The sequence below is a fragment of the Mus pahari genome, chromosome X (assembly GCF_900095145.1).
Source record: "Mus pahari chromosome X, PAHARI_EIJ_v1.1, whole genome shotgun sequence".
NCBI classification, from domain to species: domain Eukaryota; kingdom Metazoa; phylum Chordata; class Mammalia; order Rodentia; family Muridae; genus Mus; species Mus pahari.
Window position 1 is genome coordinate 28907906 of NC_034613.1, and position 14196 is coordinate 28922101.

At 46.7% G+C, this 14196-nt stretch overlaps 1 protein-coding gene across 1 annotated transcript; it reads left to right on the forward strand.

The window, feature by feature from the left end:
- Positions 1-9595: 9595 nt before the first annotated feature.
- On the forward strand, positions 9596-11150 carry Sowahd (sosondowah ankyrin repeat domain family member D). The gene has a single exon (XM_021188703.1). It carries the CDS (start codon positions 9668-9670, stop codon positions 10634-10636), a length of 969 nt encoding a protein of 322 aa, XP_021044362.1. The 5' UTR covers positions 9596-9667; the 3' UTR covers positions 10637-11150.
- Positions 11151-14196: the final 3046 nt, after the last annotated feature.

Consider the following 14196-nt stretch of genomic DNA (forward strand, 5'->3'; position numbering starts at 1 on the left):
GAAGAGAACAGGAACAACAGATACAAGCATCACCAACAGAACCTAGGGAAGAGAACAGGAACAACAGATGCAAGCAACCAACAGAGTACAGGAGATGGAATAGAAAATTTTAGGTGTAGAAGATACAGTAGAAGAAATTGATATAGCAGTCAAAGAAAATGTTAAATCTAAAAAAATCTGGACTCTGGACTGGAGAGATGGCTCAGTGGTTAAGAGCACCAACTGCTCTTCCAGAGGTTCTGAGTTCAATTCCCAGCAACCACATGGTGGCTCACAACCATCCAATGCCCTCTTCTGATGTGTCTGACAGATGCAGTGTACTCATATACATAAATAAAATCTTAAATAAAATTCTGGACTCAAAACACCAGGAAATTTGGGACACTATGAAAAGACCAAACCTAAAAATAGTAGGAATAAAAGAAAAAGAGCCACAGCTCAAGGATCCTGAAAATACTGTCAACAAAATCATAGAAGAAAATTTTCATAACCTAAATCAGGAGATGCCTATGAACATAAAAGAAGCATACAGAACATCAAACAGACTGGACCAGAAAAGAAAGTTCCTCCGCCATATAATAATAATCAAAGTACTAAACATACAGAACAAAGAAAGAATATTAAAAGCTGCAAGGAGAAAGGGCCAAGTAACATATGAAGGTAGGCTTATCAGAATTACACCTGACTTCTCAACAGAGACTCTAAATGCCAGAAGGGCCTGGGCAGATGTCCTACAGACCACAAGAGACCACAGATGCCAACCTAGACTACTATACCCAGCAAAACTTTCAATCACCATAGATGGAGAAAACAAGATATTCCAGGTCAAAACTAAATTTAAACAATATCTATCCACAAATCCAGGCCTACATAAGATACTAGAGTAAAACTCCAACCCAAGGAGGATAACAACATCCAAGAATACACAGGAAATAATAAGTTCCATATCAGCAAAAACAAGCACACACACACACACTAACACCACATCATCAAACCAAAATAACAGAAAATAACAATCACTTGTCATTAATATCTCCCAACATCAATGAACTCAATCCCCCCCCCCCAAAAAAGACACAGGTTAACAGAATGGATGTGAAAACAGGACCCCATCACTCTTCTGCATACAAGAAACATTCCTCAGCAATAAAGATAGACATTACATCAGAGTAAAGGGCAAATTTACCTAAGAAACAAGCTGGCATAGCCATTCTTATATCTAATAAAAAAGACTTCAAACCAAAATGAATCAGAAGAGACAGGAAGGGCACTTCATACTCAAAGGAAAAGTCCACCAAGACAAAGTTTCAATTCTTTTTAAAAATATGTATTTGTTTATTTATTTATTTAACATAAGTATGTCTTCAAGACACTCCAGAAGAAGGCATCAGATCTTGTGATGGATAGCTGTGAGCCACCATATGGTTGTGGGATTTGAACTCAGGACCTCTGGAAGAGCAGTTAGTGCTCTTAACCACTGAGTCATCTCTCCAGTTCCCATTTCTTAAACTATGCCCCAAACACAAGGGCATCCACATTTGTGAAAGGAACATTGCTAAAGTTTAAATCGCACATACCGCCCACAGGTTAATAGTGGGAGACTTCAACGACCCACTCTCACCATTTGAAAAAAAGTCATCCATACAAAAACTGAACATGAGAAACAATGAAACTAACAGACATTACAAATCAAATGGACCTAACAGACATGTATAGAATATTTCATCCAAACACAAAAGAATATACCTTTTTCTCAGCACCTGATGCAACCTTTTCCAAAATTTACAATATACTCAGGCACAAAGCATGTCTCGGCAGATATAAGAAAATTGAAATAACCCCCTCCATCCTATCAGATCACCACAGACTAAAGTGGATTGTAACAACAGAAAGCCAACGAACAACGCTCTACTTAATGACCACTGGGTCAGGGAAGAAAGAAAGAAAGAAGTCAAAGATTACCTAGAATTCAATGAAAATGAAGCCACAACATACCCAAATTTATGGGACCCAATGAAAGCAGTGCTAAGAGGAAAATTCATAGCACTAAGTGCCCTCATAAAGAAATTTGAGAGATCTTGGACCAGCAACATAAAAGCACACCTGAAAGCTCTAGAACAAAAAGAAGCAAATACTCCCAGGAAGAGTAGAAGGCAGGAAATAATCAAACTTGGGGCTGAAATCACTGCTCTATTGCTGTGAAGAGATACTATGACCACAACAACTCTCATAAAAGCATTTAATTGGGGCCTGGCTTACAGTTTCAGAGGTTTAGTCCATTATCATCATGGTGTAAGCAATGTTTAGAGCTACATCCCAACCAGCAGGAAGAGAGGCAGAGACACTGGGCCTGGAGTGGTCTTTTGAAAGCAAGGATCCTCTCCCTCCTAAGTGCTGTAATCAGAGGCATACACCAGCACATCCACAATGCTCTGTGGCTTTTGAGCCAGGCAGCTTTGGGCAGATCACTTGGCCTCCCTCAGTCCTTCTCTATAAACATCATTGGCTTGTTGCCTAAGTTAAAGAGATCATTAAAAATATAAAAGAGCCAGGACTCAGACTGGAGATATGATTCAGCAATTAAGAAAGGCACCTGCTGCTTTTGCAGAGGGACCTGGGTACAGCTCCCAGCATCCACATTTGGTGGCTCACATTTACCTGCAATTTTAGATCCAGGGAATATGATGCCTTCTTCTGGACCCTGTGAGGACGGAATGCATGTACTACACATACATACATGCACGCAAAACACATTTGCATATAAAATTATTTTTTCCTACCAGGTGGTAGCACATACCCAAATCCCAGCATTTGGAAGGCAGAGGCAAGTGGATCTCTGAGTTTGAGTTCAGCTTGATCTACAGAACCAGTTCTAGAACAGCCAAGGCCACACAGTTAAACCCTCTTGGATATATAATTGAGGGTGGGACCTGAGGTGGGAGAATCACTTGTGTCCTGGAATTCAAGAACAGCCTAGATAATACAATTTCTTGTGTAAAATTGAGCAGAGAGGGCCAAGAACGTAGCTCAGTAGTAAAACCCGCTTGCCTGGTGTCTGTGAGGATCTGCATTCAACTTCCAGCCTTACAAACACACACACACACACACACACACACACACACACACACACACAAAAGAAAGAAAGAAAGAAAGAAAGAAAGAAAGAAAGAAAGAAAGAAAGAAAGAAAGAAAGAAAGAAAGAAAGAAAGAAAGAAAGAAAGAAAGAAGAAAAGGAGGAAACTGTGCTTCTAAAAAATTCTAAGACAGTACTATTCCAAGCCTTAAATATTACAGAAAGTCATTTTTCAGTGATAGGGTTATAATGCAAGGCCTTATACATGCCAGACATGCGTTCTACCACTGCGTTAACTCCTAGCTCTTGAGTAAAGTGACAAACCACCTATTGACTAGATGGTTTAGTCAATCTAAACCTCCCCCTCTCCCCAGATGGTTCTCTTCTTCAGAATGACATCTATAGGTATTACCATAAGTCCTGGCACCAGGACCTCCTTCCTTGCTGCTACCTAAAAGCCAAGGGTGAGCAGCCCCGGGCATGCCAGGAGTTTGATTCTCCCCCCACCCACCCACCCCCCTGCCCCTACCTGCAAAGCCACTTACCCAGGCTAAAAACCTTTCAGGTTTTCTGTCATTGGTTTGCTAGAGCGCCCCCGTGTGTCTGTACATGGTAATACTTCCAGCGTTTTCCTGCAGGATTTCCATACAATGTGGAATATTTTTTTTCTCCTCACACTTCAGACCCGAAGCTGGATTGTTGGGCCCCAGTCAGGTTGTTCAAGCCCTAGTGTTAAGGCAGGTTTCCTGCTGAGTTTCTATTGAGGTCAAAAGGCTGCTTTCTGCTTTCTGGCCACCTCCGGGTAATTTTGAGCAGTATGAACATGTGATTTCAGTACACTTCAACTTGATATCACCCTCTACTCTGAGTAGCTCCAGCTCGCAAATAAGATTTAAACTTTTGTGTGTGTATGAAAGAATAGAGGAAGGTGATCTCAAAGTACTGGGAAAATACAAGCATGGCTTGCTCATAGTCTAGAAGGAAAAATATTGAAAATGAGATCCCTGGTTGGCTAAGTGGCTCAGTGGGCAAAGGTGCTCACTACCCTCGATGATGCAAAACAGATGAGCTGAGTTCAATCCCCAGAGCCACAGGAAGATAGAAGGATAGAATCAACTCCACAACATTGCTCTTTGATCTATATACCGGCACCACAGCATGCACATTCTTTCATGTACTTGAGCGCGCATATGCATGCACACACGCATACACACACACACACACACACACACGCATACACACACACACAAATCATACATACGTACAATAAATAAAACAAAAATCAACATTTTAATGATTTCTCAACTGACATTGTACAGAGAGAGAGAGAGAGAGAGAGAGAGAGAGAGAGAGAGAGAGAGAGACCACCACCACCCCACCCCACCCCACCCTCCTCAAACATCCATTCTAGGACACTCTGCGTTAGCTCCAGTTCTATTGCTGTGACAAAACACCATGGCCAATGTAACTTATAAAAGAAAGGGTTTCATTGGGGCATGATTCTGGTCAGTTAGAGTCCATGGTGCTGAAGCAAAGGTGTGACAGCAGGAACTTCTGAGAGTGTACATCTTGAAATACAGTGATGGGAGGGGGAGTGGCATAAAAACCTCAATGCCCACCCCTGGTGAAACTGCTCCTCCAACAAAGCCACACCTCCGCATCCTTCCCAAGCAGTTGCACCAACTTGGGACTGAGTAGTCAAACATGTGAGCCTACGGAAGACATTTCTATTTGAACCACCATGCACTCATATCCACATAGTGTATGACATTCTATTTGGGTTTCATGGTGCACATTTTAATCCCAGCACTTGGGAAGCAGAGGCAGGCAGATCTCTCAGTTCCAGACCACACAGGACAACATTAGTGAGACCCTGCCATCTCCCACCCCTCCCCCAAATCTTTTGGCATTGGCATAGGTCTTTGGAGGGGGACCTACATCTGTAGTCTCTAGAATGTTCTCTATTCTCCCTTTGACAGACACTGTGGGAGTCTTGGAGATTTACTTACCATATTCTACACATCTTCGTCTTGCCTGTTGGGCACTAATCAATTTTTCAGAACTTATAAAGTCCACTGCCAAATTCCACTGACATCCTAGGCTACACATGTCTTTGACTTTACTCTAGGACCAGTGTCCCTGAGACACTGCGTGTAAATTATCTACAGTCACTGATACAAGCTCCTAATCTCAGAACTTGAGATGCTGAATCACAAAGAATCAACAAGTTTGAAGACAACCTAGGCCTAGGCTACATAGTGAGGCTCTTTCTCAAAACAACAACAAACAGACTTCTTTAAGGCAAGGTATTGTGGCCTACACTATAATCGCAAAACTCAGTGGGATAAAGCAGAAGGATCTTGAAGTCAAAGCCAACCTAGGCAGCATAGCTAGAGCCTCTCTAAATAACTCCTCTTCATTATAGTACAGGATTAACAGCTAAAACCACGGAAGCATTGAAGGTATGTGTGATGGCTATTCCTGATTGCCAGCTTAACTACGATGGAATGAACTGCAATCCAGAAATGGAGGCATCGGTGATCCAGATCTTGAGGCTGGAAGACACAGATTTTGACATGGAGTGCTGCTGCTGATCTAGACCTTGAGACAGTGGCCATGAAAAGCTTGGGCACGGGCAAGATATTACATGTCTTTAATCTCAGGAGAGAGGCAAACAGAGAGATCTCTGAGTTCAAGGCCAGCCCTGGATAGAGCAAGTTCCAAGTCCAAGTGTGGTGGTACACATCTTTAATCTGGGCTACACCTTCTGCTGGAGGCCTACACAAGGACATTAGAAGAAGGAAGATTCTCCCTTCTTCCACTGCTTGTACTTACTTGCCAGCACATCTCTTGGAGCCTGAATCTTCAGGATTCCAGTTTATAGAGAAGACCACCTGAAACACTTAGCTTTGTGAGAATGAGCAACCACTAGATTTTTGGACTTCTCATTCAGAGATGCTCATTGTTAGGTTAGTTGGACTGCAGACTATAAGTCATTACAAGAAATTCCCTTAATATAGAGAGACATTCCATAAGTTCCGTGACTCTAGAGAACCCTGACTAATACAGTATTTCGGCAACAGAAGCACAGATTACCCATCTCACAGTCACCTTTTGGTGTGTTATTGGTGGTATGACGATACACATAGCTACTACTTTCTAACTCTGGGCCAATCATTTCCCAGGATTTGAACAGATGAGCGCTAGGGGTGTGGCTTAGTGGTAGAGCCCTTGTCTAACTTGAGTGAGGCCTAGGTTCCATCCTGGATGTGCAAGTAAGATGAAGGCTGGCAGTTGCTTCACATAACTAGCATCTCAGTCATAAGCAAGTTGATAACATCCCTTCTGTTCCTCATTCCTTCTACCCCATTCCCTTGCTGCTAAAATAGAGGAGGGGTGTGTGTGTGTGTGTGTGTGTATCAGGGTGTGCAGCTGGTGATCTAGGGAAGAGAGTGCCCTCTAAGCAAAGATGAAACAAGTTACTAGAGAGGCAACACGGCTTCAGTCTCTGGAACTAGAATTCAACAAGAGCATTGCGGCAAGGGTGTGTTCTGCTGGGCAGGTGCCTGCCTTTGCTGTCTTTGACCTGGAACTAGCGATATTATTAATGCTGATAGGAAGGGAGCTAACTGCTTGCCTAGTGACAAGGACAATTAATAGTCCCAGCGTCCTTCCATCCAGCACTCTCCATGCTGGCATTTTGATTTAAAGAAAATATTGCTGCAGCTGTTCACATATTCTGGAAGTATGTGCATGTGCATGCATGTGGTTTGGTGTTTACAGATTTGGGGTTATGGAGGGGAGTTTCCAGAGCAACAGAATAGCTGCTTGTCAGTTGGAGTTCATTTTGAAAATGAAAGCCTGGAACTTAGAAGTCCACTTTGGGCCTGGGCCTGGGTGAGGGCCTGGTCTTTAAGTAGTCCACAGTAGCAAAGGGGTAGCTTTGGCTATTTGGCTCAAGGAAAAATCAACTTAATCACTGTTTTTCTTTCTTTATACAAATTGAGCAAATCAATGAGGTGCTAAGTCCTGCAGGTTTGGTGTGATGCAAGCAACACAATACAAGTTGGCGTGGACCCTTCCAACACAAACTCACACAGTCATACACACAAAAATCACACTTTCATAGGCTGCCAAACTAGAGCAAAGTAGCAGCTATTTATTTCTTCTGCAAATACAGAGTATGCACAAAGATAGTTTGGTACAGTCATCAAACAGTTCAGAGTTCAATTGACCCATCTGAGAAAGAAGGGAAACCTAAGAGGTCATAGAAACAGGGCTTGGGAACTAAGAGGACACTCTGGGCTGGGGCAATGGAGGGTGCTGAGGCTGATCTTAAAACTTGAAGAACTTTACCAGACACAGTGTGAAGGAAGGGGGAGGCTGGGGCAGGGGGATTGCTGCGAGTTCCAGACCTGTCAGTCAGCACTATACAGTGAGTTCCAGGGTAGCCGGAACTAAGTGAAACAATCCTATCTCAAAACCAAAACACAGCCGGGCATGGTGACAGAGGCAGGTAATTCCACCACTTGCAAGGTGGAGGCAGGAGGATCAGGAGATCAAAGCCAACCTGGGTTATATAAGACCCTAATATAAAAAGCAACCCCAAATCAACTAATTAACTTAAAAGAGAGAAAAGAGGGTAGCCTAAGCAGAGAAGGACAAGTGGGAGATAAGGTCTGGCTCAGCCATTTGGCTGCAATTTGGTGCTTGTATGAGTGCTTTGCAGCAGCCAAACCTGGCTTGAATGGCAGTCTCTTTGTGCCAGAACAAAGGCTACCGTGTCACACACACTTACTCTGCTACTTCCTGCTGGGTGACCTTGGGCAAGTGGTCTAAGTTCTCTGCAAACTGAAAGTAGGAATCATTCTTCACCCCTAAGACCATGGGGGAGAACTAAGAAGTAACACATACCAGGGATCTGGCAGTGTCTAGCACGGAGTAAATATTTTTTTAAAGTAGGTTAAAATTCATATACTGTCACAAAAGAACACTCAAGATATTTAGAGCTGGCCCTAAATATTTGAACAGCAAGGAGGAAAAGTCACCGTCTGACACTGTCCATGGCTGGTGCCACAGTAAGTCCCAGATGAGAGGGCTGGCTTGGCTTCAGTTGCCACCTATCCTGATCTGGACTGCTTCAATACTCTGGCTTCCGCTTCTACTTCTCTCAACATCATATTCCAAACACATCCTGAATCATGACTGTGTCCCTCCCAGGTTCAAAGGGTGTAGCTCCCTCTAGCTTGCAGGCAGAGTTCCTTAACACTGTGAGGAGAGGAGGTAAGATCGACTATCTCAAGGGATATTCCCAACACTTAAGAGGAAGACAAAGAAAGGTCAGATATCGAACATTATTGGCTACATATTGACTTCCAGGCCAGCCTTGGCCGCAAAAGACCCCGCTTCCAAAACATAAGAACACAATGTTGTCTCTTGGGATCAGAGGCAGGGAGATTCACCTGTAGTTCCCGGCCAGCCTGTCTCAAAGACACAGACAAAAATCAAGCAAACAGCAAAATCATCCGTTGGTAAACGGAAAGACTAATAGTCTAATGCTGGAATAAAAAGATAAACTATCGATCTTTTCCTAAAAACTAGAAACTATGTGTTTACTAACATCAGCAAGTTTCTTAAGGAAGTATCAGAGATGAATGAAGCTGTGTGTCTGCAGCGCTGGGTCCGACTCGCCTGCAGATGCTTTTTCAAACCCACCCAGAGAAGTAATGAAGGAAGAAGGCAGAATCAGACAGAGATCTGTGGTTGTGCTCTGGGGAATACCTCTCCGACCATATCCCTGGTCTCAAGTTTCTCAGCAGGAATCCCCGACAGCACTACTGCTGCTGCTGCTGCTGCTGCTGCTGCTGCTGCTGCACAGAAGGTCAAGGTTACAGAAAGAGCAGGATAGTCGAGCCTGAGTCAGAGCGGCTAGGTTTCCTCCCTGAAGCCTTAGGGAGAAGGAGCACAGGGACAAAGTGCAAAAAGATTCCTGACGCGGAAAGAGTGAAAGAAGAGAGGGTGGGGAGCGATCGCCCGTGAAAGAAGAGAGAGGGTGAGGAGCGATCGCCCCTGATGCTCCAAGATCCCGCTCCTGAATACTGTCACTGGAAGCCCCCCAGCTCAGTCCACAGACGAAGAGGCGACCTGGGGCCTCTTCACCCCAGCAGCTGCAGGGATGCTGAGAACCTGGGTGACCAGAGCACGGCATACCCCGCCCCACACTCTGCCTAGTTCCTCAGCCACGTGCGGGAGGCCCGCCTACCGCTCACCTGGACTCTTGGGATAGAGCCGGTCGCTTCCTGAGGTCGCCGCGCTCCTGGTGAACTGGTCCCCAGAATGTAGACGCCTGGCCAGTACAGGGGATGCAAGTGGACGGCCCAGCCCTCCACGCCCCCCACCGCCCACAAAGGCAACCTCTTCTAGCTTGTTCCCTCCCACCGGTCCTTCTCCTCCCCTTCTTCGCTCCCTCCCTCGGAGTCCAGTTGCTCAAGACGCTTCCTTCCCCACCGCCGGCTCCAGTTCCTCTCCCTGTGGGGCCCTTGGAAGGCCAACGAACGCTAGACCCCGGAGCCACCGGGCGGGAGCTGGAAGATCATGGCCCAGGCCCTAGAAGACGGGAACCCGCTGCCCAAAACCTCGAACAGTTCGGCCGAGTCGAAGGCGCCCAGCGACCCGCAGATCAAGGACAACCATTGCCTTGGCAGGTACAAGGGCCAAGCCATCAGGGATAGTGCCAACCTGTCCCAGGAGCGAATCCACAGCGCCCTGACGGTGAGCGGGGAAAGCTGGGCGCGCCGGCGTGGGGAGTTGCGGGAGCTGCTGGGGCTGCAGGGGGCGGCTCCCGCCAGGTGCCTGTCAGAGGAGCACTTGGAGCCCACTGTGCCTGGGTCCCGCCGTTCAAGCGGACAGGGCAGCAGCCGAGTGTGCCTTGAGCCGCGGGAGCACGCGTGGATTCTGGCGGCTGCCGAGTGCCGTTTTGAAGTGCTGCTGGAGATGCTGGAGGCTGAGCCCAGCTTGCTGATGCGGGAGGACCCGATCACAGGCTACAGCGTCCTGCACTGGCTGGCCAAGCACGGGCGCCACGAGGAGCTCATTCTGTTGCATGATTTTGCCAGGCGCCAGGGACTGCCATTTGATGTGAGCGCTCCTGGCAGCGGTGGCCTCACGCCACTCCACCTGGCGGCTCTGCAAGGCCATGATATGGTCATCAAGGTGCTGGTGGGAGCCCTGGGTGCTGACCCCTCCCGTCGAGATCACAGTGGCAACCGACCTTGTCACTATCTGCGGCCTGATGCATCTCTGAACCTCCGGGAGCTGTCCGGGGCAGAAGAGTGGGAGATTGAACGCTACAGGGAGCTCGAAAACGCCAACAACAACAGCAGCCACACTACTACCACCACTCGGTGGCTGAAACGCACCCCAAGTGCATCGCGCATCAAGTCCACAGGAATACACTACAAAGAGGCGTCTCAGCCGGTCAATGAGAAGAAGGCATCAGGCAACCAGGAAGGACAAGGCAATGGCCTTCTGCGCTATCTGTTCCCCTCCACCCAGAATCGTTGAAGATGACATGGACTAGAGAGCTCATTCTTAGGTTGTTCCTGACCCCACCCAAGTAGATGCTCCTCTTATGCAGCTTGGGATTGCAGTGGGTACGCTGACCACATCTGGGACCGTAGTCCTGTCCCAGGTCTCCTGTAGCTAGCTGACTGTCACAACCATCAATAGAGAACGAGACCAAAGAACCAGGCTGGCCCTGGTACCCAGCTCCAATACTGTGGGACTTTGGACATTTGGAACGAGGCTCGTGATCCTCCTTGGAAGAGAAGGAGGGGGAAGTTAAGCTTCTAGTGGACTTTTCTGGGTAGATTGAAAACATTAAAAAAAATTAAGACTGTAAACTATAGATGCAGAGCAAATGCCTAATACTTGCCGGCCTATGTCTGCTGCTAAAATATCCCCATGTGCTGATAAAGTTAGCCTCTGGCAACCTGCTCCTGAGACTGGCCAGGCCTGAGCAGTCTCATAGAGTCTAATATGTCATGGATGAGTTCTTAAGTACATTAAAGGGGATTCCCCCCCCCCACACACACACATAACAAAGCTGTCTTTGAGTGTCTTTTTTTTTCTCATCAACCATGGGGTAAGGGGACCTACTTACATTTGCAGGAAAGAGGGTACCAATTGATCCCTTGAAGCTAGTGCTCTGTGACAGGCTCTGGGCTTCATTCTCTGGGCAAATGGTCAGAAGCTCTGCACCAAAGGAATGCCATTCACCTTGGCTCTGAGTAGAAACACACGGTTCCCCCTGTTCCCTCAGCCCTGGCATCCACCTCTGGCTTTAATCACATGTCTCATCCTAGAAGAGTTGTCCTGGAGGGAAGCCCAAGGGTAATGAAAAGGGAAAAGTCATCAGACGTATATTTTCGATAGTTCATTGTGCATCAGTAATTGAGTTGCCTTGTGTTCTCCAACTACACATGCCCACTCAGTAGAGACAGGGCTTTCCTCATCCAAGCGTGCCTGGCTCTGGTCCACAGTTTGTTTTTTTTCTTTTTGGAGTTAAGTGTAATATAAAAGTTGTAGTTTTGGAAAATTGCTCCCATTCAGAAACAGCATAAATGAAGCAGAGCACAGGAAAATTGATTCAGCTGAAGTGGTGTGTCTGTGTGTGTGTGTGTGTGTGTGTGTGTGTGTGTGTGTGTGTGTGTGTGTGTAGGGGCGATAGCTGGTGACTAGAGAGTCATACTGCTTTATAGAACAGTGCTTTGAAAAAAAATGCTGGATCCCTGGATGCTTTCAGAGCATTTCAATAGACTCCCAGCCCCTCAGCCCAGTCTTTGAACACCGGGGGTAAACCAAGTCATTACAGAACAGCCTGTAAACCTTCCCCTGAGCCCATACATCCAGGCCTCCCCACCCCTGCTTCATGAGCCTGTTTGTCCCTCCTGTGCTAGGAGCTGCCCTACTTTCCTGTAGTGACCTTGTCTTCTTCTTATCCACAGGATGACCCAACCCCCTCCTACTACTGTTTTACCCTACCCAGTGTCTCTAGGAACTACACCTTAGATATATTGGCACAGTGTAACCTGTCATTTCCTTTTGCTTATAAATAAACTGTTCAGGAATGGTTGAAGGATGAGGGGGAACAGTTCCTAGATCCCATCTTAGTGTCACTAGCTTGTGTCCTTAGTCCCTCTATCCCTATGTCCGTTTTTAGATGTAAACTGGCTAATTTATATTAGACTGTGGTTCCTACTCCACACCTCCTCATTTCCAGTTGCCAAGGTGAGTTGGGCTTTGTGAGGGCTGGCTCTTGGAGCCTTCCTGCCACATCTACTGGCTTGTAAGGTAAGATTGGCATGTACTGAGTCTTACTTTAGACACCTATGCTAGCTGTCCAAAGTAAGAAGTTTATGCATCTAAACAATTAGGAAATTTGAGGACCTGAGATGAACATGCTGCTCTTTCCAAGAAGCAACTGAAGGCAGCTGGGGGATTTCAGAGTGACTTTCCACAGCCAATCCTGTAATTAGCTATTCATTCCCACAGACTTTTTCTCATCACTGTGATCTGGCCTAGCCTGTCACTTCCATGTAAAATTGAGGATTGGCTGCAAAGGCTAGAATCCCATGCTGAAACTGCTCTGTACCTAGCATCGCGCTATTGGCATTTCTGGTATGCTCTTGGAGGCAACCCTGGTATGCTCACACCAAGAAAAAGAGTAAGTTCTCTGAGAAACAGAGTTAGGAAAAATGATTCAAAATTAAACTCAAGTGCTGGATAAGGTAGGCCCGAAAGACCTTTGAAAGCAAGAATGGGTCAGGTAAGGGAGATAGTTGGGAAATAGGTGCAGACAAAGGCAGGGCAGGGTGCCGGGGGGGGGGGGCTGACTTGATATGCAGGCACAAGAGCAGCAAGGGCTTTCTGGGGAGGAAGGCGGGAAGGTATGGGAGGCTGGGGGGATGAGTGGGAGTTGGCCAGTGAATGTAGCAAGTGCCAGGAACTGCCAGTCAGCTTGGCAGGATGGGAGCTGAGGAGTGGTTAATGATAAGGCTGGAAATGATAAGGCAGATGGGACTCTGGATCACAACGGGCCTCCTAGGCAGTGCTAAAAGAGACATATTGATGAATTTAGCCAAAAGATACTTGGGAGTCATGCAAAGGTCTCTGAGCGGATAAGATTTGAGGAAATCACTCTGGGGTCACAGGGAGGTTGGATGGCTGTGCTGGGGTTCTCAAGCAAAGTGTCCCTTGAGCAATGCTTCGGCTAAGGAAGACTCCCGTGAGGAGATGCCTTGAGCCTTTTCTTTCCTTCTACACCAGTCGTAGTTGTCAGCCTTTTTAAGGTTGTCACCCTTTAATACAGTTCTTCATGCTGTGGTGACCCCCCAATCATAAATTTATTTTCATTGCTAATGTTTAACTGTAGTGTTGCTCCTGTTGTGAATGGTAATGTTAATATCTGGTATGCAGAATATCTGAAATGCGACCCCTGTGAAAGGGTCATTTGACTCTAAAAGGGGTGGCGACCCACAGGTTGAGGACTGCTGTTCTCTACACCTGCACTCCAGTGAGGCTTCCTTAGAAGCCCAATGCGCAGAGCTGGCAACGTGGAACTCCTCAGATTGAAGCAGGCTGAAGGTTTCCACTTCCTACTCCCTCCCCTTTGTCCTAGATGGACAGATGGGTAGCCTCGGGAGGAAAATGCAGTCTCGCTGATGGAGTAGAAAGGGCCCCCGCCTGCACTGAGTTCAAATCCTGACGCTCAGTGAGTGACCTTGAGCAGAAGAAGGCTCACCTCTCTGAGGTGCAGTTTCCTCGTCAGCACAACAGGAACGGTCCATTCTCCGAGAGAGTTGTTCAGATTCCAAAGCCTCTGCCAACAACTGGTAGCACACTAGAAACCCATGGGGAGTAGAAAGTGTGCTACAGGGAGCTGGTGCAAAGGGCTCAGCAGGACATGTGGTGGCATCGTCTGATAGGCCGGGGTACTTCAGGAGGAATCTTGGGGCTGAGATGCATTCTCTCGGTTTTAAAGTGGGTTCGCCTTAGGGTTGAAAATGTAATTCAGTTGGGAGAGGACCGTCTCAGCATGCATGAGGTTCTGGGTTGGTTCCTAC

Excerpts from the sequence above, each read along its gene's own strand:
- Sowahd (XM_021188703.1), top strand. The coding sequence starts at position 9,668 with ATGGCCCAGGCCCTAGAAGACGGGAACCCGCTGCCCAAAACCTCGAAC.